Below are 22272 nucleotides of genomic sequence, written 5' to 3'. Positions count from 1 at the left end.
GGGACCTTGAATCAAAGCGCTGTCAATGCTCACAATGGATGTCGGCCACGGCTGGAAATGGGCCATAAATGGCAAATAAATGACAGCCGTCGCCGTGGAGATTGTGATTATGATAATGGCAATAATAAAGGAGATCATCATCACCATCGGCGCCATAACGACGATCTCGCCGTGATGAATTGGAGCCGATGTATTGCTGAGCTCATTTGCGCCGTGCTCGGGAAAAAGATCACAGCGAGGCCACGGCGTGTTTCGCGCGAGGATCTCCCATAAGGTTTCCCGGTTCCTCCAGTTGCTTCCCAATTAGCACCGTTCGTTGACGGTTTAGCAAGTCGAGGTCCCGCTGCAAAGATTTCCCCAGCGAGTTTGTTCCCACAAAAAGCAAAAACGCACGTCCACCTGAACGCCGACCGACATCCATCAGCAGTGTCGCTGCGGCGATAGAGCAGGATTTGTCAGCCAACGTCGTCGTTTATATCGAAATGTCAGCACGGCGTTGGCATAATGATGGAAACAACTACGTGAGGGGACCCCAAGCGCCGTCGCCGCCACTAATGTCTACGCTCTCGCTGGGCCGGGCCGCCATGGGATCTATATCCGCTGCTTTTTTTGTCAGCGCCTTCAATCTTGCGCCGAGCTCAAGAGCTAAATGCCAGAGATTAAGACGCCGATTTGTGACGCGCAAGCTCCACGTTGACATTCTAACTCATCCGGACGGGATTGAGAAATGAGTGACGCGGGAACACCGCGCTTCTCAAGATGGCCGCTGCCGGATGCATTTTGGGGCTTCCAGAAAATCATTGAGGCTAATAAAAGTGACATCTGCTCAAACAAACGGATGACTGTTTACATAGATTTTGAAATCAAGACCTCTTTTGCAGAAGAAAAAGCGGAATATCAGAAGAAGAAATATTTGTTTTTTAATTCACTTGTCCAAACATCAATTTATAATCATAACAAAAGACATAAAAATATTTTAGTATGACCAAATTTGTTGTTGTCTTACTTGAAAATTTTTTTTTTTCTTTGTTGTTTTTGTGTCTATTATAAATGTCCATTTTCACAACTTTATCTGTTTTTGTTTGTATTTTGTTCTTGTTTGAAAAAAAAAAAAACCTGTAAGACTCTTTATGACTTCTTTGTCAAAGTTACAACTTGTGTTTGTAAATACCAATCGTATGTCCATTTGTGTTCCCCGACAGTCGGACGACGTGACGCAAACGGACGCCTCGCAGCACTCAGATTCGTCGGAGAAGCAGCAGCCCAAACGATTACACGTGTCCAACATTCCCTTCCGCTTCCGGGACCCTGACCTGAGGCAAATGTTTGGGGTGAGTACCAGCCGGCAAACGTCTACCTGCTCTCCGGCTAATTGAGTGCAAAAATAGTAGAACTTGATTGCGAGAGAAAGTGAAGAAGAGCTCACCTGTCTACCGAAGCTGGTTTGCGAGGTGCGAGCGCGCTGCTAATGAGGCAAAGCGTCTTACGCCTGGATAAACGCCGTCCGTCGTAAGAATAGAAGGCCAACATCTGACGGCTCCAAATGGAGCCAAAAATGGACGTTTAAGCGGCCGCAGCTAATTGGACTTTTTGCCGCCAGATGCGTAGACGGAGTCGGGCCCCGTCTGCGGGCTGACTTCAAATTGATGGCTCGCCATCTCCAAAAATTGTTCGTTCGCTCACAAATGGTCACCAAAAGGTTCTAACAGGCCACAAAAAAAATAATTTCACCTTCACAGCATGTATTTCACCATAGCACTATGTTTAGTTATGGGAAGGCTGTCTAATGCGTTTAGAAAAAAAAGTCTGAAAATACAGAAATTGTCTGCTGACGTGCGTCAAGACTTGAAAGCAAATAAGCGCAGACAGCAATTAAAAGTGGCGCGTATTTTCTTACTTTCATTCGGGCCTCCCGTGGGGGCCGCCCCGGCTCCTGTTGACTGTGCCAGCGTCCAAACAAAGATGATGAAAAAAGAGGGGAGGGAGACGTGGGGGGGGGGGGGGGGGGGCGGCTACATGATAGCGGAGCAAAGGTAGCAGCCGCTTCACAAGTCCGAACTCCGCCGCAGGCTCAGGAGAATAAAAAGAACACTTGCATTCACCAGTCAACAAGCAGAAATGCTGCAGTGCAGACCCACACACAAACACACACACACACAAACAAACAAATAGACTCGACTAAGGCATAAAGAGGACATATGCAGTGTTTGAACCGTTATGAAAACACGTAATTGTGACAAATAGACAGAATGCTGTCCAGCTTTGATAAAATAGCAGCTCAAAAAAAATCATCCAATAAGCAGTTTCCAATCTGGGCGCACGACATACAAAGCAGTGCAACTGTCAAAAATAAAAAATATTGAAAATAAAGTTCAAGTAGGCTTTTCCTGACTTTTTGTTGTGTGTGTCAAGACTGAGCGGCGTGTTGCTAATTCCCTGCCCCTCCCCTTTTGTGTTCCGCAGCAATTTGGAAAGATCTTAGACGTGGAGATTATCTTTAACGAGCGAGGATCCAAGGTGAGTCGGCCGCACCGCCAGCTGCTTCATGGCCTCATTACGCGCTCTCGTCTTGTTTCCCCGAACTCACTCGCTCGATGACTTCACCATGATGGACTAAAAAAAGACAATGGTTGAGCATAAAAAGTTGCCTTTTGGCCCCCAAAGCGCAACCGTCACACAAACAGCACTTTGCTGTGGAAATGTGCTAACATCAACCTGTTCGTGCCTTACAAAGCACATTTCCCAGCATGCCTCGCTCGTTTCTATAATGAAGCTAGCGGGACATTCATAAACAATCTATTTCCTATGAAGCCATTTGCATTCAATATGTTTGTCCGCTTTGAAAAATGGCTGCTCGGCCGGGACCCGTTGCAAGCTAATTATTCCTTTCTGTGCGTGCGCGCGTGTGTGAGAAAAGGGAAAATGAGATAGAGGGGATAACGGCGCTCAGGTGGATGTCCAAAGGATTCATTCTGCCCTCAATTGCTTTTTTCAATGCGTTGCTTTATCTCCGCCAAGGACGGGCCGGCCGGATTTACGCCGGATGCCGCCAATGGCCGGGCCGGTCAAGCGCTAGCCCGTTGTGCCGTTTCCCACTTGTGTTACCTTCACCGCAAATTGAGATTGGATGGTGGGTACTGGGCGGGACAAAAATAGCTGCAAGTAAGGTGCCGACATTGGCAAAACATTCAAACAAGAAGGAAGGAAGTCAAAAAATGTGTTTGTTTGTTTTGGTTTTTTTCCTTGTTTGTTTGTTTGTTTGTTTGTTTGTTTGTTTGTTTGTTTGTTTGTTTGTTTTAAGAAAGACACTTTGAGGTCAGGAAGGAAGGCTTTGTTAGTCCAGCATGATATTTGAAAGGTGGCCCAGGTGCAGGCTGGCAAGTCGGCTCTGCGTTGGCCGCAACATAAGTCACCCAAGTGACAGCTTTGCCCTCACCCCTCCCCCGGGGAAAAACTGGCCGCCGTTGCTGGTCGGAAGGGAGGGGGCGGCAACGTTGCATTTGCCTTTTCAAGTCAATATGCTATTTTTCACCACCTCCCTTCGTCCCACCGCTCACGACGTTGTTAGACTCCTTAATGAGCTTCCTGCCAATGCCCAATCAATTAGAATTGTTTGCTTCCTTTTAGCGTTAGCATTTAGCATGAGCGGACGTTTGAACCATGGCTGTGAAACAGTCGACCTGGTACAAAATTTAATTTTTTTAAATTTTGTTTTTATACAAAATCAGCCTCGTCTGTTAGTTTGATGGACATCCTGAGCAGCCCCACAAAAAAAGTCTCAAGAATCCATCCTCAGAAAGACACAGCAAGTGTTTGAAACAGACATCGTAGGCTAGTTTCAGATATTCCCCTGAAAGATAAACTTGTAAAGCTTGTGTGAGATTGCGTTTGAAAAAAACAAAAGAACTTTGAAGCAAAACAAAGAGACTCAAAATGAGTGTTTAGCAATTATGCGTGTAAAGTGTTTTGTTTTTGACAGGAAAGTTTTACCATTTCCACTTTTCATCCTCGTGCGTGGCCAAAGTTTTGCGATTGGACGTCAAAGCCAAAAGTCCAAACCTCAGTGAGTCGCAAAGGCCCGACGCAAACATCACCTTGCTCCCTCTCACCCAACAACGTTAATTAGCGCACCGTGTGTTTACAGCTAACGCTGAGAGACGTCTTCTTCTTCTTGGTCGTCGTCGTCTTTTCTCACCACGTTGTTAATTAGCAGAGCGTGGCGCCTGTTTTCCTGACATTCCGCCTCTTTAATTGGGCCGAGCCGGACCCGCTTTGTCAGCCGGGTCCTCTTTGCTGTGTTTTACTCTCTGCTAACTGCTGCTAATTAATCTGCCAACTTGCCACCGTGGCTGCTCACCTTCTCCCCTTTTTCTGTGTCTTCTTCTTTTTCTTCCTCCCGCCGGCGCCGCCGTTGCCGTCTTCAGGGCTTCGGCTTTGTAACTTTCGAAACGAGCACAGACGCCGACCGCGCACGGGAGAAACTAAACGGTACAATCGTAGAGGGACGCAAGATCGAGGTGCTTTCTCTTTTTCCTTCACGCGTTGTTCCTCGCAGCACGACAGCATCCTGATGATGATGAGGATGATGATGATGGCGGCGTGCATGATGAGTGCATGCTCGCAGCCGTCAGACGCCAGCTCGTTAGCAGGAAAAGCCGTCATCAGTCAACGCACGTTTGTAGTTGCTGTCGGGTTTTTTTTTTTTGTGGTGTTTGTGAATCTGGATCGGGGTTGGGCAAATATAAAAAAAAAAATAATAATAATCCTTCAATTGCAAATCTCAAAAATGCTGGTGGTTTTGCCCAGCCTGATCCAAATTATGTTCTTGTGGCATTTTCTCGCCTGCACGCTCTGACGTCGTCTTTGCATGTGGCCTAAATTTTTGTTGTGTTTCCCTGCCGGTGATGTGGTTCTTGTTGTTTTTGTGGTTCAGGTGAACAACGCCACAGCGCGAGTGATGACCAACAAAAAAGTGGCCAACCCCTACACCAACGGTCAGTGCGCACACACACCTCAAGCCCGAACACAAGACGCCAATTCTTCTTAGAAACGAAACCTAATTTGAGTCAGGTTTTGGTGGTGACAATGAGAATGGAAAGTCCCTTTTATGTGTCAACAGTATTTTTGTGTTTTTGTGCACAGGTTGGAAGTTGAATCCGGTGGTGGGCGCCGTCTACGGTCCCGAGCTGTATGCCGGTAAGTTTCGCCTCCCAGGACCCGATAAGCAGCAGCCAATGAGCACCGATTCTCTCTGACTCTCCGACTGTGCGAAAAAAAAAAAGATTTGAAGAGCGTATGCTGGCGTTATCAGACAAGATGACGAGCGCATACTGACGGATTTGCCCGCCGCCAAAGATTGACTTTTACAAGCGTGAGATCCACATCAAGATTTGCTTTGGACCGGTTGCAAGACCAATAAAAGGTTGGGGGGCAACAACCCTTTCTTTGATTTTAATCCCTAACTCAGGAATTCGAAGGCTTGACCCTGTTCAAAACCCAAAGCCGATGGCAGAAGGCGCTAGCGTTTGCGCAGGATGAGCATTTCCGTGGTCGCCATCTTTGCGAGCGATGAAGCCTTTTGCATTTTAATGAAGGCCGAACGCCGCCTTCATTTGCAGGAAGTGCTGAGTGCGCGGCGGCAGTGACGGCGCTGCTCTTTAACGAGAGTCTTTCCTTCCTGCTCATTAGACTAAAATGTGTCGGTTCCCTCCGCAGCGTTACGCTCGCACGCTAAATAAGCCGGCGTGACGGGAACAAGCGCTCGTCCCTCATTGTTATGGCCCTGCCGCGACCGAGTGACCCCGCCCCCGCTCCGCCCTCATCATTACACGCGTACGTCGGACAATTCATTAGGTTCACCAACTAACCACAGTCTTTTGTCTGCCTTTTGTCAAACTGCATCATAACTGGTGATAAAATGCAAAATATGGTGACTCAATATTAAGCTCCTGGCGCTCGTATTTACCGGACGAGAGCTCTTAAATCGTTAGCGTGGCCTTTAAAACTGTTAAAGATGAAGCTCCTCTAACGGACGTGATTGGACAATGTACCTAATGAATCGGCCGTTGACACAGCATCACACGCACGTTCCCGCACGCATATACGCACACACTTGCACACAAACGCAAAGACTGTCATAAATCAGTGAGAGTGCGCTCCTCCGCCGCGGCCAGGCGGGGCCGTCTGATTTATGGCCGCATCATTTTTCAAGTGGTCTCGACTACTCTGGCCAGGGCGGAAAAAAAGACAAGGCTGCTTTTTACAAGGAGCAAGTGAAAGCATCGCGCTGCTGGAATCCACCTCCGGAAAAGAACAACCCCAAAAAAAATGGATGTGGTTTTGGGGCGCGTCTGCGGGGCGGCGATGGCGATTAATCACGCTTTATCAGCGCTCATTTCTGTGCGGGAGATCGCCCAAATTGGGGGCCATAAATCGCGGCCGGCTGACAGCGCACTTCGTCTCCATTGGCGGGCCACGCAGCCGCTACAGGTTTATTGTCCTCAAAAGCATTCGCCGCAATGACGGATGACAGTGCAGCGCTACTGGTAGCCCTAGCTAGCGCCCCCTGAAAAGTCGCCTCCGCCCCCCCCAAAAAAATCCACCGCTGACACCAGTTTTACCAATCAGCAAAATTGGCTGGATGTGTATAACGTGGCGCACGGAAAATTTTCACCCATCAACATGAAACAATGTCGAGATGTTCGTACCGGTAAGACAAAAAAAAAAGTCTCATGGGCCAGTCACCAAATGTGACCAGAAAGTCCGAGATTTTGCTTTCAAGCAACCGCTGGTTGTGTTTCTGGACCATGGACAGCTCCCACGCACATCCACAGGCTCACTAACAAAGGAGGCAGCGAGAGGAGTTCCCCCCTTTTTTTTTTTTCCTCAGATTGGGAGGACTTGTGAAAAGAAAAGAAGGCTAATTGGCGTCTTCATGAACGTGGACGGATCCTCTCGTTGTCGGAGTGTACGTTTGGGGGCTAATTAAACGTCCAACCCTTGATGAGATGAAGCTGTTCGGAGGTCCCCGGCGCAGATTAAATGCCTGCGTTAGTCGTATCTACCCCGTAAAACATCGCCAGCTGCCGCTTAGCACCTTGTAAAACTCACAGTCAACTCTCACCGACTTTTTTTTTTTTTTTGGGGAAAATAAAACCGGTAGCCTGCAGGTAACTTACTGACAAAACTGTCAAAAATGTACCCTAACCCAGGAACAAAAAATAAATAAAAATTACTTTTGTAGTGAAACACAGAGACCCAAAAACAAAATTTAAATAATTAAAATTAAAATGGATACTAATTTTAATTGCTAATTTTTAAAAAATGTTCTGACCTGTTTTTATTTATTTATTTATTTATTTATTTCCTCTTCACAATGCAGTTTTTCCCCCCTCGCTTTTGTGCCTGGAGAATGTTTGACTTTTGCGTTGTGACAGCGGCGTGATTTATGGCTTATTATTGAGGCAGCGTAGCCTATCGCCGGCTCGTTATGAGTTTACCTTTGCATACATCAGAGCACGCGTGTCCCATACCAATGTAAACAAACACATAAAAGAACAACAGCCCGTTTCGGGCCACGTCGACAAATGCTAACGAGATGAACATCTTGCCGGGTTGGATAAATCAACACGGGCTGCTTGTGGTTTGTTAGTGCTAACATGGGGCCGGCGCCTGAGACAAATGAGATACGAATATTCATGCAGTGAAGCAGTTTGGGCCCAATCCGGCCGACACACCAGCGACCGACATAATTGCCGCGCACTAACAACCCCTCACACAGCTGAAGCGGTGTTAGCATTGGCGTTAGAGCACATCTGATGCAATCTTTCTGAACTTACACAATGTTGAGCTGAAAGGTCACCGTCTTGTTAGCCAAGATGCAACCGTGTGGTTGTTGCCTGAGTGAAAATGAGACTCAAATAATGAGATAAAGATGAGCTAATTTGGCATTCACACAAAACCAACCAAAAACATTTTTGCGAGCAACATTGTTGGATTGCGCAACAGGTTAGGGTGATTGAGAGAGATGGAAATGTGTTCCCTAGTGCCACTGGTGTGCCGGATAGATGAAATGAATAGTTTGAGTTGATGAACGAGGAATTTCTCAGCTTTAATTTGATGCCATTGTCAGTGATAATGATAAAAGACTGCTAGCGTTGTGTGGCTACACTGAGGAAGCTAACGCCGGCTAATGGAGCGTTGGGCTAATGCTAGGGATTGTGAAACCTCTCTTTTGTTTTTAAAAGTGATGTGGAACTACTTGGAGGTGGAGTGACGCGCTGGAGTTTTGCACGGACAGCAAGCGGACGGTTCATCCCAAACGCTTCAGACACACGCTATTAACTCAGCCCGCGCAGATGTCGCTGGCCGCGCTGGAGCACCGTGGCTCAAGTGGCCCGCGGAGAATTCACTTGGAAAGCGAGCGTGGCGGAACGACAGCGAGAGAGGGGCAGGATGAGAAAGGACGAGGCGCCAGTGGCGGGCTGCCGTGCGGTGTACCTTCACAATCAATATTTGTCTCATACGTGAGCAAAACATTCAACACTTCAATGAAACTCATCATACTTCATTCATCAGAAATATTGATTTGGAAAATGTCTTCAAATCGTTACAGTTTTGTTTTGCTTGTGGAATTTGGCAGGAACAAATTTGGCTGTGACCAATCAGGACAGAGAATGGCTGATTTCAAATTTTATCGAACAAATATTCAAAATGCGTCTGTAAATGTTGCTGCGGTACGCGATGTCTGATTTTTGGTGACGTCCCATTCAAACGGCAACCCGGCTGAAGGTTAACCAGCAACGTTGAGCCCCACTTGGCCCGCGACCCTCCCTCGTCCTTCACCCCCGAGCTCGGCCGCCACCGCCATTGGCCCGAGCCGCTCCCAGATGGCTGGGAGATGGGGGACACCGTGAGGTCGGCCGAGTCGGGGGACGGGGAGCGGGGGGCTCGGGCCGTCCCGGCCCATCTGCTTCATTTCCCCCGCGGGGAGCTTGTGAACATCTCGTCACCTTCACCTTTTTCCAGCTCAGTGGCAATCTCACGTCCGTTACCGATAATGACGCTAATCGCTGCTGCGTTGGGCCTCAAAAGTACAAAAAGAAAATGGGCATTAAGTCAGTCAAATGTCAATGGATGGATATATCAAACTTAATTTGCGCAGCACCACAACAATCTGTCTTTTGTGTGTCTCCATAGTAACGGGCTTCCCGTACCCCGCCACGGGCACGGCCGTGGCCTACAGAGGGAGCCACTTGCGAGGTCGGGGGCGAGCCGTCTACAATACCTTCCGCACGGCCCCGCCGCCACCACCCATCCCGGCATACGGAGCGTGAGTAGCACTTACTGCTTTGGATTTGTTTGTTGTTGTTTTTTTAATGGCTTCCTTGGCAAAATCGAGGTGGTCCACGAGACATTATGTGCCTAACTCGGTGGTTAACTCGGTGTCCTAGCAAACGTGTCCCCCGTATTCGTGTTCACTTTGGTGTGTTTGGTGAGTGCTGTAGGGTCTCCGTGTGGGCGTCGTGTCCTTGCTGCTACCGTGTGTGCCTGTGCGTTTGTGTGTGCAAACTCCAAAGCTTCAGGGAGCCAAGATAGCATTAGCGCCCACTGCATAGCTGATCTCTCGGCTTTGAGAGACCTCACGGACACTCGCTTTTGCCTCTTATCTCTGTGTGTGTGCGCATGTGTGTGTATGTAAATATGTATGTATTTGAATCAGAAATCTGTTTTGATTCAAAGTATGTGAGTGGATTGAATCAAACTGAATGCACAACTGAACAACAAATGTATTTTGATGGATTTTTTTCCCTTTACTTTTTTATTATTATCCATATGAAAGAAAGACGCAATTACTCGCTGATTTTGGCTTTTCAATTCAAGTCGAAGAAGTGCTTTCTAATGCGGTCCCGTTTTGTCCCTCGCAGGGTGGTGTACCAAGACGGCTTCTATGGCGCCGAGATCTACGTGAGTACACTCTGGGTGGGGGGGCTGGAGGGACCCTTAGGGAATAACCCGATCCCCCCAAGCATTGGGCAGCGATTAAGTCGGCGTCGCCTGTGCCAAGAAATCTGCCAAGAACATTTAAGACCCCCTCAGCTCAAGCGGCCTCGACTTTCCCGTTTTGCGCTTTGCAGGGCCCCGGACGGGGTATCCTGGTTCACCCCCAAGGAGGGTGCGGGACTCGCGCGGGCCTAGGCAGAGCCGTACTGGAGATAAGCGAGGGCGGCCAAAGATAAGAGGCCGTGGAGATGTTTGTGCAGGCGATTGTTGCTTCAGGGGTGAGCACGGCCCCTGATGGGGGGAAGTAGGGGGAGATAATAGCCAAATTAGCACTGTTGCCTCACTCCAGCAAGGGTGGGGCCGATGGTTCTGAGCATACCGCACAGCACCGTTGTTGCGAGAGGAAGATGACACTTGCTTCTCACTTTCAGGCTGGAAGCATCTGATAGTGAACAGCCAGAGATACTATATGACCCTCACACACACTCACACGCTGCCAACCGCGATGAGGCTGCGATGTCGCCGCTGTTTATCGCAGACACCCACCGCGCGTGACCGATTTGTGTTTGTCCAGCTTGTTCTGATAACGAGAGCAAAGCTGTCGCTCCGGCGAGGCCTGTCGACGCACACGCTCACTCACGCCGCCATTCCACAACAACACTACAAGATCACACAATTTGTTTTATGATCAGAAATTTAAGGTGGCGAATATTTGCGCTGAATTTGAGACATCAACTTGCAAGGTCAAATGGCCGCCTTCACCTCAGTGCCGAGGCGGGCGAGCCGAGCCAGCGTCATGGCGATGGGCTCGCAGCCGCCATGCCGGTGAGCATCTCCCTTTGCTGACCTGCTAACAAATGAGCACAAATCTCTCCCGCAGATGTCACGTATGCTAATGCGTGCACACGTGCGCGTCTCGTGCACGCCCGCCGCGACACAATAACAAATGTGCTACGCTGTCGTGTGCGCCGTTTGACAACGCCGGCGGTGATGATTTATGGCCCCGCGTTTGCGGCTGCAGTTGTAATCAGTCCCGAGGCGTGGCCGTCCCGCAGGAAGTCGTACGCCACTTCCTGTCCCCTGCGGGAAAACAAACCCAAAGGGAAAAGCGGGAGGGCTGAGGCCCATAGGGCTCAGCATGAACCTCTGGCCTGAATTCTCTGCGAGTTTGAAAATGAACGGGCGCTGCATTATTAAACGGCACCTGAACGGTGGCGCACAGGACCCAGATGGGCGGCCGCTAATAGAAAAAAGTTAGGCAGCTTCATTTTTCACAGAGTTAGTGCGGCGCCCCAACAATGAGCTCCTTAATTCCTTCCGCACTCTGGCAAATGAACACCCTCCGTCACCACGCCTCAGCCGCCCCAGCCACCCCCGCCACTCCCGCCGCCGTCTTACTCGATCGGTCGGCCGGCGGCGTGTCGAGGAAAGAAAAAGGCTGTTTAATAATGCAGCGGGCGACTCCTGGCTCTCAAAATGCCACAAATTTGGCTGCTCGGTCAAATGTTTAACTAATTAGCAGCCTCACTTTGCAACTGATTGAAAAATGTAACGATTCAATTCGGTTTGACTCAGCCAGATTACGAGTCGATTCAATATGGTATGATGCCATGACCTTTTCGTTTATGATCAATCCACCACAGTTGCGAGTGAAATCAGCCAGCATAGGAGCCACGTGTTGATCGGTGCCCTCTGCTGTTTGAAAACGTTTCTTGGTCTGTGTTTTCCAGGGTGGCTACGCAGCGTACAGATTCGCCCAGCCCACCACCACCGCCGCCTACAGCGACAGGTGAGCATCACCGTCTTCTTGCTAGCCACTAGCCAAGCTAACGGAGCAGTCCAGTCAAAAGTTTTTCGTTTGGAAGCTCGGACAAAACGGGGATGTGCGAGACTTTGACGAGTCCAGCAGGCAAATGTCACAAATGTCTTGCTCTCTGGACTTCTCTGACATCCGAGTAGAAAATAAGGCAAGAAGAACAAGAAGAGCAAAAAGTAACCTTGCAGGACTTGAGCTGATGTTCAAGTTGGGAATGTGGCGTGTGAACGATTGCCTGAGCGTGTTTGCTGATAAGGAGCGTGCGTGTGCGTGCACGTTTGCACCTGAGAGGATGAAGATCATATCCGCACTGTCAACATTTATCAGTCGGGGAAGCAGAAATCACAAATTGGACCAGAGTGCAACCGCTGCTTTTTTTTCTCTCATTCAATTTTCTGGAGACTTTTCATGTAATTGTTACGGAGAACTCGCTTTGTTTGTTTCAGTTTGTTTGATTTGCGTCCCGTTGGGAAAGCAGCCAGAAAATGCAAAAGAGCGCAAAGGATACAACCTGTGTGCGAGTCCGCTTAGTAGACAAGAACAAAAAATAAATAAATTCGTCTGCGGTGCAGGAAAACTAAACGACAGAGCCTATCACGGAAATGTTGCTTGTCGCAAAGAGTGAGGATCAAATTTTGCGTCCCAGCCATTGATCGCGTTTGCATGACGGACGCTCTCAACGCTTTGCATTCTCGCCACATTGGTGGGCTGGCTCCTGCATCTTTTTCTCCTCTTCCTTCTCTTGGACTTCCTTCTCTTCCATCAGCATCTTTCATTTTGGTCCAGCAGAACCCATGTAACTGTGAGGACATGCTGAGGACGTTTTCTCCCGGCGGGGGTCCACTGACCCCCGATTGGGTGTCACTCACTCCTGTGAGATTCATTCTGGCTTTCTAAATTGAAGATAAGAGCAGCTGCCAAGAAGAGCATGTGCCGCTCTTCCAGATAGCCTCTCTGACCTTCACTCACGACGCTCCTAAAGGGCCGACCGGCTTGCCGTTGGAAGTCGTCTCCTTGAGGATGACTTCCGCCCTTTTATTTATTAATTTTTTTTGCACTTGATTTGCCGCCCTCGCTCCTCGGCCGGTCTTATCTGCTCGCCACAGACCGAGTGGAGGAAACATGGAAAGTAAATAAATATGCGTCTTGTCCCGCTTGCGAGAGGAAATCGCGAGGATTAGTTCCAAACCGGCCATGATGAAAAGCTGGTAGGGGAAGGGGGGAGCACCTCCAAGCGTGACCGGGTTCTCTCATTTTTGCTTTTTGTCTAACGTCAATGATGGCACATTTGGTTTGTGCGGCCTGACAGGGAAAAACTGGTTGATGGCCTCCCACAAATGAACCTGGAGCCACATGCTGCTTCATCTAGACTTTGTCTGATCACATGAAGCATCGTGTCACTAACACACAATTGCTACGCGCTCTCTTGCAGCTACGGCAGAGTCTATGCAACGGCTGACCCCTACCACCACACGATCGGCCCCGCCGCCACGTACAGCGTGGGAACCATGGTAAGGCCCCCGTAACCCAAACTCATCACCTTGTGTCTCTGTGCCACACACTCACACATGCATGGTGTTAAAGAAGTGGATGTAACATTACAAAAAAAAACATTTGAAGGAGGCTTGTTCTGATTTTGTTGGTTAGTTCAATTGGTAGGCACCAGGTGTGAATAACATTAATCCAGATGAAAATAGGCTTTTCAACTTTGTGTCCACTTCTTTTTCACTTTATTATAATTCTACACACACATACGCGCACACACACACTCATACATAATACATAGACATTCACAAGCATACTTGCACAAACTCAAACTATAGGAACAGAAAGACACACCCACAAACAATTCACTCACACACACACACACACACACACACACAAACACACCCTCCTATCGAGGGACAGACGCACACACCAATAAAGACCCAAGCGGTGTTTATTCGTGCGAGCGGTACCAAACTTCAACGGCAGTGCATCGAGCCAAGCTGGAGCGTTAATGTCTGTTTTTAGCTAGCGTTTGCAGCTATCCTGAAACATCAAAGATGAAAAGTTACAACAACAACAAACGGAAATGTTGCTTTCATTCGAAACAAAATGGCTGCTTTCTCTTTTTGCTTGTGAGCTGGATGGCGAGTTCATCAAACGGGGGCGGAGCCCAAAAAGGGTGGGGCAGCTGGGGGGAGGCTTTTTTTGAGAGTTATCAGCGACATCCGGCTGGCATGCGTGCATGCATTCCTCCCAAGTTAAAAAAGCGCAGGGTTCCCCTCCAGTGCAGCTGCTAGCTAAAAGCTTTCATTAATTACGCCATCTTATTGCCTTTTTTAAAAAATGTGCTGCTTTTATTTTTTTTTTCGGCGATTTCCTCCAAATTTCCTTCCATGATATTGGAATCCCCACTAAAAATATCCGTATACGTTTTCATTTAGAAAATCTTCTACAATAAAATAATAATAATAATAATAATAATAATAATAATGATTTCGTCTGAGGTTGGAAATCTTTCTGTGTGGAAGTTTCAGACAGTAAAAGGAGCCTTTGAAGACATTGGCTTTGGATTCCTAATTGCGGTAGGACTAGTCTTTGTGCAAGTGTGTGCGTGTCCTAGATAATGTGAGCCTGACTCGAGGCTGAGGTCCCGCAGCGCTCCTGGAACATTCCGCCCCCCACCCCCACCCCCACATGAAAGGCATCCGCTGTTAAAACTCTGCCGACATCTCGCTTCTTCCTGCTTTGAAAAGAACAGAAAGAGAAAGACAGGAATATCAAGAAAGGGAAAGGAAAAATTAATGACAAAAAGAAAGGGAAGAATGAGATAGTAACAAAAAAGACAGAAAGAACCTCAAAAACATTATTGCCCAAGAAAAAAAATCATAATCTTACTTGAATAATCATAATTTTCCCAGAACAAACTTTGCAAAATTTACCAAAAAAAACAAAAAAAGATAAAAGATGGAGTTGACTAGACATTTAACCAGAAACAACAAAAAAAACAGTTTTTGCTTTTGTCCTCGTCGCCATCTTTGTCAAGTGTGATGACTGGAAGGAAATTTGAGGACAAAATTCGTCCGCCCGTCCGTCCAAACGAGTGCTGACGTGGATGCTGATTGGTCCTTTTTCATCTTTGATGTTGCAGGCTAGCATTTACAGAGGAGGCTACAGTCGCTTCACGCCCTACTAAAACCAACAAACAACACACAAACACACACACTAAAACCAACAAAAAAGAACTCTTGAAAAAAAAAAAACAACCCCCACCCCCAGTGAGGAAACAAGGCTCCTCCCCCAACTGACTTTTCTACCGCCGCCTTTTCCAAACACTCTGTCGCCTTCATCCTTTTTTTGCCTCCGCTTTTTTTCGGGGTCTGTTTTTTGTTGTTGTGATGTTTGTTTTCAACGAGGAATTGTTCGCAACCTCGCGCGTGTATATAAATGCCAAACATTTTTCTGCTTGCAAATAATGGATGTTGAAACAAAATTTTGGTCGTCATTTTGTACATGATTATGCAAGTATGAGAAGTAGAGTGGGCTAATCACTTCCTAGGAAATCACAATGTTGAATGAGCTAGCTCTGGAACAGGGCGAACGACTCCCCCTGTAGGTCAAAATTGGAACTGTTATTGCAATGATTCTTTATGCAGTTTGCCCATTCTAGTTGTCAGTAGCTCAAATCCACAAGCTGAGAATATTTATCGACCTGCCGACAAGATTTATACTTATTCCAAAATAAAATGGAAAAAAAGCTACAATGTACTGCAATGTAGCAGAAATTGTACATAAACATGTTTAAATGTACTCACACATAGTACGTGTGTTTTCTATCTGTATTAGTCTATATGTAACGGTACGTTTGAGGCAAAGGTAGACTTATTTTAACAGTTCACCAAATATTTTGTTACCTTATAATGTTGTCAATGTGTGAGCTAAAGTAACTTGATGTGTGTTCGAATAAAGCCGTTAGAAGAGCTGCTTGTTAGAAAAGTTGTGTTTGTTGGTTCTCCAAATGACTTGTAAATTGATGGGTATGCTGCTCATCAGTAGGATTCGCATCAATGTTTCTTCTTGTACATTTTTTTTCACTCTTCCAAATCTGTGACATTCAATATAATTTGTTTTGTTTTCAGCTCAAAAAGCTAGCGCTACAAAGCTTGGCCGGCTAATGTAGCGATTTCTGCTGAGCCAATCTCGGCCGTTTGAGTTGCTTGGAATTGCTGCGAATTAGCATAGCAGGCTCGGGGAGGCTCGGCGGCAGATGTTGGCGATGGCGGACGCTGATTGAAGGCGTCACTTCGTCTCCTGGTGGACACTTCGGGAAGTGGGGGCGGAACGTCGGCACTACAAAGCGGCAGCGAACTTCCGGCCTTGATTTATTTACCGACGGGAGGCACACGGGGACGGCTCGCCGTCGCCGCCGATTAGCCGCCGTCTACGCTGACGGCAGTCCCGGGGCGCCACGTGCCAGACTTTTCACTTTGCGAGCACAAAAAGTTGCAAAGTGGGCCGGCATTAAAAAAAAGCTGTGATGGGTACTCTCGCAAGCGGAGGTGGGGTGGGGCAAATGGGCTCCTCACCGCGCAAAACCGCCAAAAACATTTGCAACCCATCGACGTCGCTGCATGCAAGACCTTTTTCAAAAATTCTGAAACCTTTGTCTCTGAAATATTTATAAAATCCTCAAAATAAAACCTCCTTTCCTGAAAAGCACTTTTAAATCTAAAACAAGTATTAAAATGTTTCTCAAATTTAATATTAACAAATTAGAAAATAATGTTAAAATCTTTTTTTCGGTCAAATCTTTGTCTAAATTTATTTCTTTTTTTTCATTTTGTGTTCTGTGTGTGCGTGACGTGCAGTAAATAGGAAACGCCGGGAAGAGGAAGCAACGCTCATCACGGTTGGACATCGCAGACGTAACGACGGGAGGGAGGCATACAAACCGGCGGCAGGAGCATCGACGGCCGCCTCCCCCAACCACCGCGGGCCGACCGTCTTTTTAGGGGCGGCCGGCCGGCCAAGAAAAGGGACAGAGAGAAAAGAGTTCAGATGAGAGGCGTCCCGTTATTATAAAACATTTTATTTTTCTATACTTTTGTCACGTGTGTGTATAAAGGCGTATAAATATATATATGTACAAATGTCTTTTTATGTTTTACGGGGGAGTCCAGAACAGGCGGCCAGATGTGGCGGAGGAGGGAGAACCTGCACCTCCTTCTCTTCCTCCTCCTCCTTTACTTTTTTCCTCCCCGTGGACGCTGTCGTGATGTCACTTCCTGCCGGCAGCACTCCACGAAATCCCCTTTGTTTTACGGCGCCCCCCGGTGGCAGAGGTTCCGCCCACGGCCGAGGACTGGACAGTCGGTCGTCGGCGAGTCGGGGGAGGTTGGCCGACGTCGGGACTTCCTAGAGGACATGTTGACTGGCGGCGTCCGCCTGACGAGGTTTCGCAGAGGCCGAGGCCACGTCCGCACGTATGCACGCAAGTTTGCCAAAAACAATTGTTCATTTTTACATAAAGTACCTTCCTACACACGCAAACGGCGGGATTTTTTTGCCTTAAACTTGAACTTTTCATTCGCCTTGAAGTTACTTTTTTCCCTCCAAAAATAGGCCTTTATTCTAGAAAAATCCAGAATTTTTCACAACGTAAATTTAACGTAATTTTCATTGAGTTTTTTTTCATAATTTTTTGGTGTAACCTGATTTTTTTAAGAAACAAACATTTTCATGAACACAACATGCAAAAAATGATGGAAGATCAAAACATTGAAAGAAATATATTGATTTTTTTTCTTGGAAGAAATGGGATTTCCTTTCAAGAAGCTTTTCCTGAAAAAAATACTGATTTAGTCTTGGGGGCCATTGTGAAAGAATTATTTTCTTTCTTGAAAAATTATTTTGTCAAGAAAATTAGACTTCTGAAATTTTCTTGAAGTTTTTTTGCAAAAAAAAAATCTAATTTAAAACCATTATTTCTGTCTTTGAAAATATATTATGATTAAAAAAATATTGTGATTTATTTCATGGAAATTTTAAACATTTTCCCTCGTAAAGACCACACCTTTTTTTTTCTTGGAATTTCTTTCTTACAAAAAACAAACAAACAAAAAAATGACGTAATTTCTTAATAATATGCAAGTTTCCCAAACATTTTTTTAACCAAAAATATCAGATTTTTATCCTCCAAGTGTATATTACTTTTCAGTGCGGCCCTTGTGAGTATTTTGACGTTTTGCTGTTATTTTCACTATTTTTTTGCTGTAAAGATGTCTCTTTTGAAACAATGGGACGCTTACATGAGGACGTGGCCTCCGCCAGTACCGATTTGCGTGCTTGTGTTGTGTGTTTCTCGGAGGGGGGGTCTTTGATTTTTTTTGTCAGTTTTTTGCGGTGGCCAAACTTTTGTCAATTTGTACGAGGAGTGGCTGTCCAAGGTGTGGAAACCGGAGAATGTCGGTTGCGTTCTTTGAATGTACTCTTTCTTCTCTGCGTGGATTCTTTACGTTGCTGTACATAAATATATAGACATATCTATTCTATGGGCTGTGCTGATGTCAGGGAGTATATGGGGCGGCCACACGAGCCCCCCCCTTTAGATTTCAGTCCCCCCCCACTAAATATGCCCCTGATATTTACTGTAACATGTGACCATCTGTTCTATGATTGAAGGTGATTGTGTGGCCCCGCCTAACCTCGACCCCCTCCTCTCTGACCACAATGGAGGACTTCACCTCCTTTTGGAGTGAATTCCACCCAATTTCCGGCTTCTTCCGTCTGTCCTTTGTGGGGGTTTGAACGCGCGGCCTGAGCTCTTTGATCACGAGCCAGCGGGCGGGAGCGCCCGTTAATGCTAATGCTAGCCCATGGGCGTTTAGGGGGGTGGGGGGCAGAGTAGAGATAACCAGCTATGGGTGAACTCACACTAGGCTTTTCCAACTATGCTTCTGGGCCACTCGAAGGCCAAAGCCCCAAACCTACTTTGATAATTAATCCACAAAGTGAATAAATGATTGTCCTAGTGTGAGTATACCGTCGCGATACCTTTAAAGGGTTTGCGGCCGCATGCTCAAATTCCCCTTCAGGAAAACCGCCCCTTATTCCACACAATTGATTTGTTTTGGTCAAAAAAAAAAAAAAACAATGAGACACCCCTCCCCCAACCCCTCCCCGTTGACACTTCCTGTACAGTAGGACGACTTCCTGTGCAGCGTCCAATCGAGTGTCTGACTGGGCAGGCGGAGATGAACAACCGCCCGCATCGCGCGTGTCCTCCGCCGATGATCTATGCACTACCCGCAACCACCACACGATGTCACTCACGCGCACACGTTAGCAAGACTGTTAGCAAACGAGACAACATGTACCTTTGTCGTTGATTTTGTTTTCCGGAAGACCAAATGGCGATGAATTCAAATTTGGAAAAAAGACCACATTTTGCATTTGCGAGGCTAGCCTGGTGGTTCATGTAGCAGCTGTATTAAATACAAAAACAAAACGAAAAAATACTTTAGTGTGTAATGTCAGTGCTTCTACAGAGACGACTATTATTATTGTACAGCGTTAGCCTATAAACGTACCATTTTAGGTCCGCAAATCGCAAGTCTTCGAGTCTGCTTTTATTGATCAGCCTTTCTCTGATCGAGAAGGAAAGATTTCTAAGTCAAGGCACGTAACCGATGCATGGCTTCACACTGTTGGATCGTTTTTCCATTAAAAGCGGTAAAGCAGCTTTAAAGAATATGTTTCAATGACACCTGAAATCCAAATCTTAGCCATTAGCATAGCGTAGTATAGCATAGATGTATATTTTCACATGTGCTGCTGTATCATCAGTCAATGCATCAAAATAAATGTATAGTTTAATGGCAGAAAGTATTTTCATCTGTCATCTCAGTTTTTAACGGATAAGTTTTAAGATGTAAAAGCAGTTTTTTTTTTTTTTTTTACCACTTCCGTAGCCTCTTAAACCGCAAATTCCACATTAGCCACTAAAAGAGGCGAGATGTGCCAGTTTATGGCTGGAAATCTCTGTGATCGTCTGTTTCCATCGTCGAGGCTTTTACGAATGTACTGTACATAAACGAAGACGTGAACTGCTGTTAGCTTTCTTACTGTTGTATATAAATCGAATTGAAGGTGGTCAAGCAGCTTTAATCCTTAATCCAAATGTTATCCATTAGCATAGTATAGATTCATATTTTCACATCGTCATTATTAATGTACTATTCACTAAAAGCGTCTAGATGTTCATTCTTATGACAAAAAAAATCCAGTCCGTTTTCATTGTAAAGCTTTTGCTCGATATAAAAGTGAAATTGTGTTGGCTTCTTACTGTTGAATATTGTTAAGCACCTAGAAATCGTTTTTTGTTTTGTATTTTACCAATTCCGTAGCTCTCTGAAATGCAAATCTTAACCATTAGCATACCGTCGCTGTATATTTTCACGTCTGCAGTTTTATCCAGCGTCCGCGGCTCGCCACTTTCACTGATGCTTTGCGGCAAACTTGCTGTTTGTTTACACGCTTGTAAAGAACCGCGACTCCGACGACTGGTCTTCCACTCCTTTTGTAGCCACACGAGCGAGCTTGCGACGCTTGACGCGTGTGACGCCAAAGCGGCGGTTGTTCCTCTCCGCTCCACCAGGTGGCACCCCACCAGGTAGCCGCTCCCCAACACAACCGGGGCCCCCTTCCCAAAGTGACCGCCACCCAGTATGTGTGCCCCCCGACCTTTTGTACTCTTCCTGTTCTGTACATATTAACCCCCATTCCCCACCTCATCCTAACACAAGAAAAAAAAATCCTCCTCCAAAAAATGTGTATTTTGTTCAAAAAACAGCAAATTTATTTATAAGGATTTTTTAAAGACTTTATCGCTTTCTGCGTTTTGTAAATGTTCAAGGTAAAAAAAATGTTTTAAAAATGTTAAATGGCTATATTGAAAGGTTGAAAAAAATGTCTCCCCCTTTCCTCTCTTACCCCGTACTTCTACTTGTGTTTTGTTTCTTTCTCTTTCTGTATGCTTCTCTTTCCGTGCTTCAGATGAAGAGTTCTATTTATTATGACATTAACGTTATTATTATAATTATGAGTAATTATTAATATCATCATCATTCATTATGACCATGAATAAACTTGTCTATTTCAAGGCGGCATCTGCTGCTATCTGTCATGTAGTGCTTTCGCGGTAGCATCTGTGGTACACTTTGCTTTATCATGTTAGCGGTTAGCATATAGTCGTTAACATCCTTGAAAATTTAGCAAGCCTGTGTATTCTGATGAAAATGTCTTTACTTTCAGCACCCACAAACAAATGACTCCATTTCAGCAATGGGCGGGAAATTAGGTGGGCGTGTCTTTCGTAACAGGGCGCACCAAAAACTCTCATGGACCCATGCCTGAAAGTGAATCAGCCATTTTAATTTGAAGTGGCCATTTGAACTAAAATCCCCCCTAACAGGGTCCCTTAAAAAGTTAGCACAACTTTCACCAACAAGACGCTACGCCGTATATCATCACATCACGAGCCAACAAAAAGCGCCACGACAGGCGAGGAAGCGCAGCGGCGGCGGTGGCGCAAATATTCTGGACTCCCCGGTGTCCTTTTTTGGCAGCAAATGAAATGAACGCGGATGATTCATGAGGCAAATTACGAGCGGATCCGACCCGGTTACAACCCAGTTTGCTTGTCAGTTCACTCAAGTATTTATATGACCGTAATTAATCTCAGACACCACTGCCGGAGAAGAGAAAAAAAAATGCCGAGCGGGCGTTCTCAAAGGCCAAGCATAGCAGTCACGAGAAGAAGAAAAATCTGAATGTGAGGCCGCTAATGCTTATTATCCATTTGTCTGCTTTGACAACTCGTTGAAATTACACTTAATTGGATTAATTGTGGCGAAATGAGAGTCTCTGAGAAGATGGGGATGAATGTGATGAAAGCAAAATGATTGATTTCCAGTTTTGGTCTAAGAGAGACAGCGGCCTCTGGTGGCACAAATGCGAACAGCTTCACGTAAGCGCTGCTGCTCGCACTGGGTCATAAATTTACATTACCTTCGATTACTTTTTGAATCGTGTTAAACTTTATTGCGTATACTGGCAATAGTCACGAAGAACTGGGAAAAACATCAATTGCAACCCAGACGTTCCCGAAAGTTTGTTAGGTTTCAATTGAACTATCACTTTTCTGTACGCTCTTATCTGCACCATGACTCTGCAAAAGTTTTAGAAGAAACTTGATGAATAAGGCAGGATTTTAGTGCAGGAGTCAGCAATTGTAGTTTGATTAAGACGACTTTTTAATTGATGAACATTCCCGTGATTGATGAAACAGCGATTAGATTTTTCCCCGGTACAAACGGAAAAATATGGAGGGGAAAAACATGCCGGATAAATCATCCTACACGGTATCCATCATGGTGCGTGCGCGCGCGTGTGCGTGAAAGCAGCAGGTT

General features: G+C 46.2%; 1 protein-coding gene and 1 long non-coding RNA gene across 2 annotated transcripts in view; one reads left to right on the top strand and one right to left on the bottom strand.

The window, feature by feature from the left end:
• Nucleotides 1-20970, top strand: part of LOC148383787 (RNA binding protein fox-1 homolog 3-like) — a 145203-nt gene extending 124233 nt beyond the window's left edge. Inside the window, exons 6-16 of the mRNA XM_088356846.1 lie at nt 1203-1331; nt 2464-2517; nt 4425-4517; nt 4934-4994; nt 5143-5196; nt 9199-9331; nt 9927-9966; nt 11733-11791; nt 13251-13329; nt 14955-16362; nt 16672-20970. Coding sequence (XP_088212972.1) covers nt 1203-1331; nt 2464-2517; nt 4425-4517; nt 4934-4994; nt 5143-5196; nt 9199-9331; nt 9927-9966; nt 11733-11791; nt 13251-13329; nt 14955-14999 — 747 coding nt within the window. The 3' untranslated portion in view covers nt 15000-16362; nt 16672-20970. The remainder of the gene's footprint in view (nt 1-1202; nt 1332-2463; nt 2518-4424; nt 4518-4933; nt 4995-5142; nt 5197-9198; nt 9332-9926; nt 9967-11732; nt 11792-13250; nt 13330-14954; nt 16363-16671) is intronic.
• LOC148383788 (uncharacterized) lies at nt 975-1950 on the bottom strand. Its single transcript, XR_015853237.1, has 3 exons — nt 1898-1950; nt 1427-1702; nt 975-1313 (listed from the first exon to the last, which is right to left on the bottom strand). It is a non-coding gene; the product is annotated as an uncharacterized LOC148383788 (long non-coding RNA).
• Nucleotides 20971-22272: the final 1302 nt, after the last annotated feature.

Source organism: Syngnathus floridae, chromosome 17, assembly GCF_059516105.1.
Source record: "Syngnathus floridae isolate MCC-2025c chromosome 17, RoL_Sflo_1.0, whole genome shotgun sequence".
Lineage (NCBI taxonomy): Eukaryota > Metazoa > Chordata > Actinopteri > Syngnathiformes > Syngnathidae > Syngnathus > Syngnathus floridae.
Note: the sequence above shows the minus strand (reverse complement) of the source record. Positions and strands in the feature narration are given on the sequence as shown.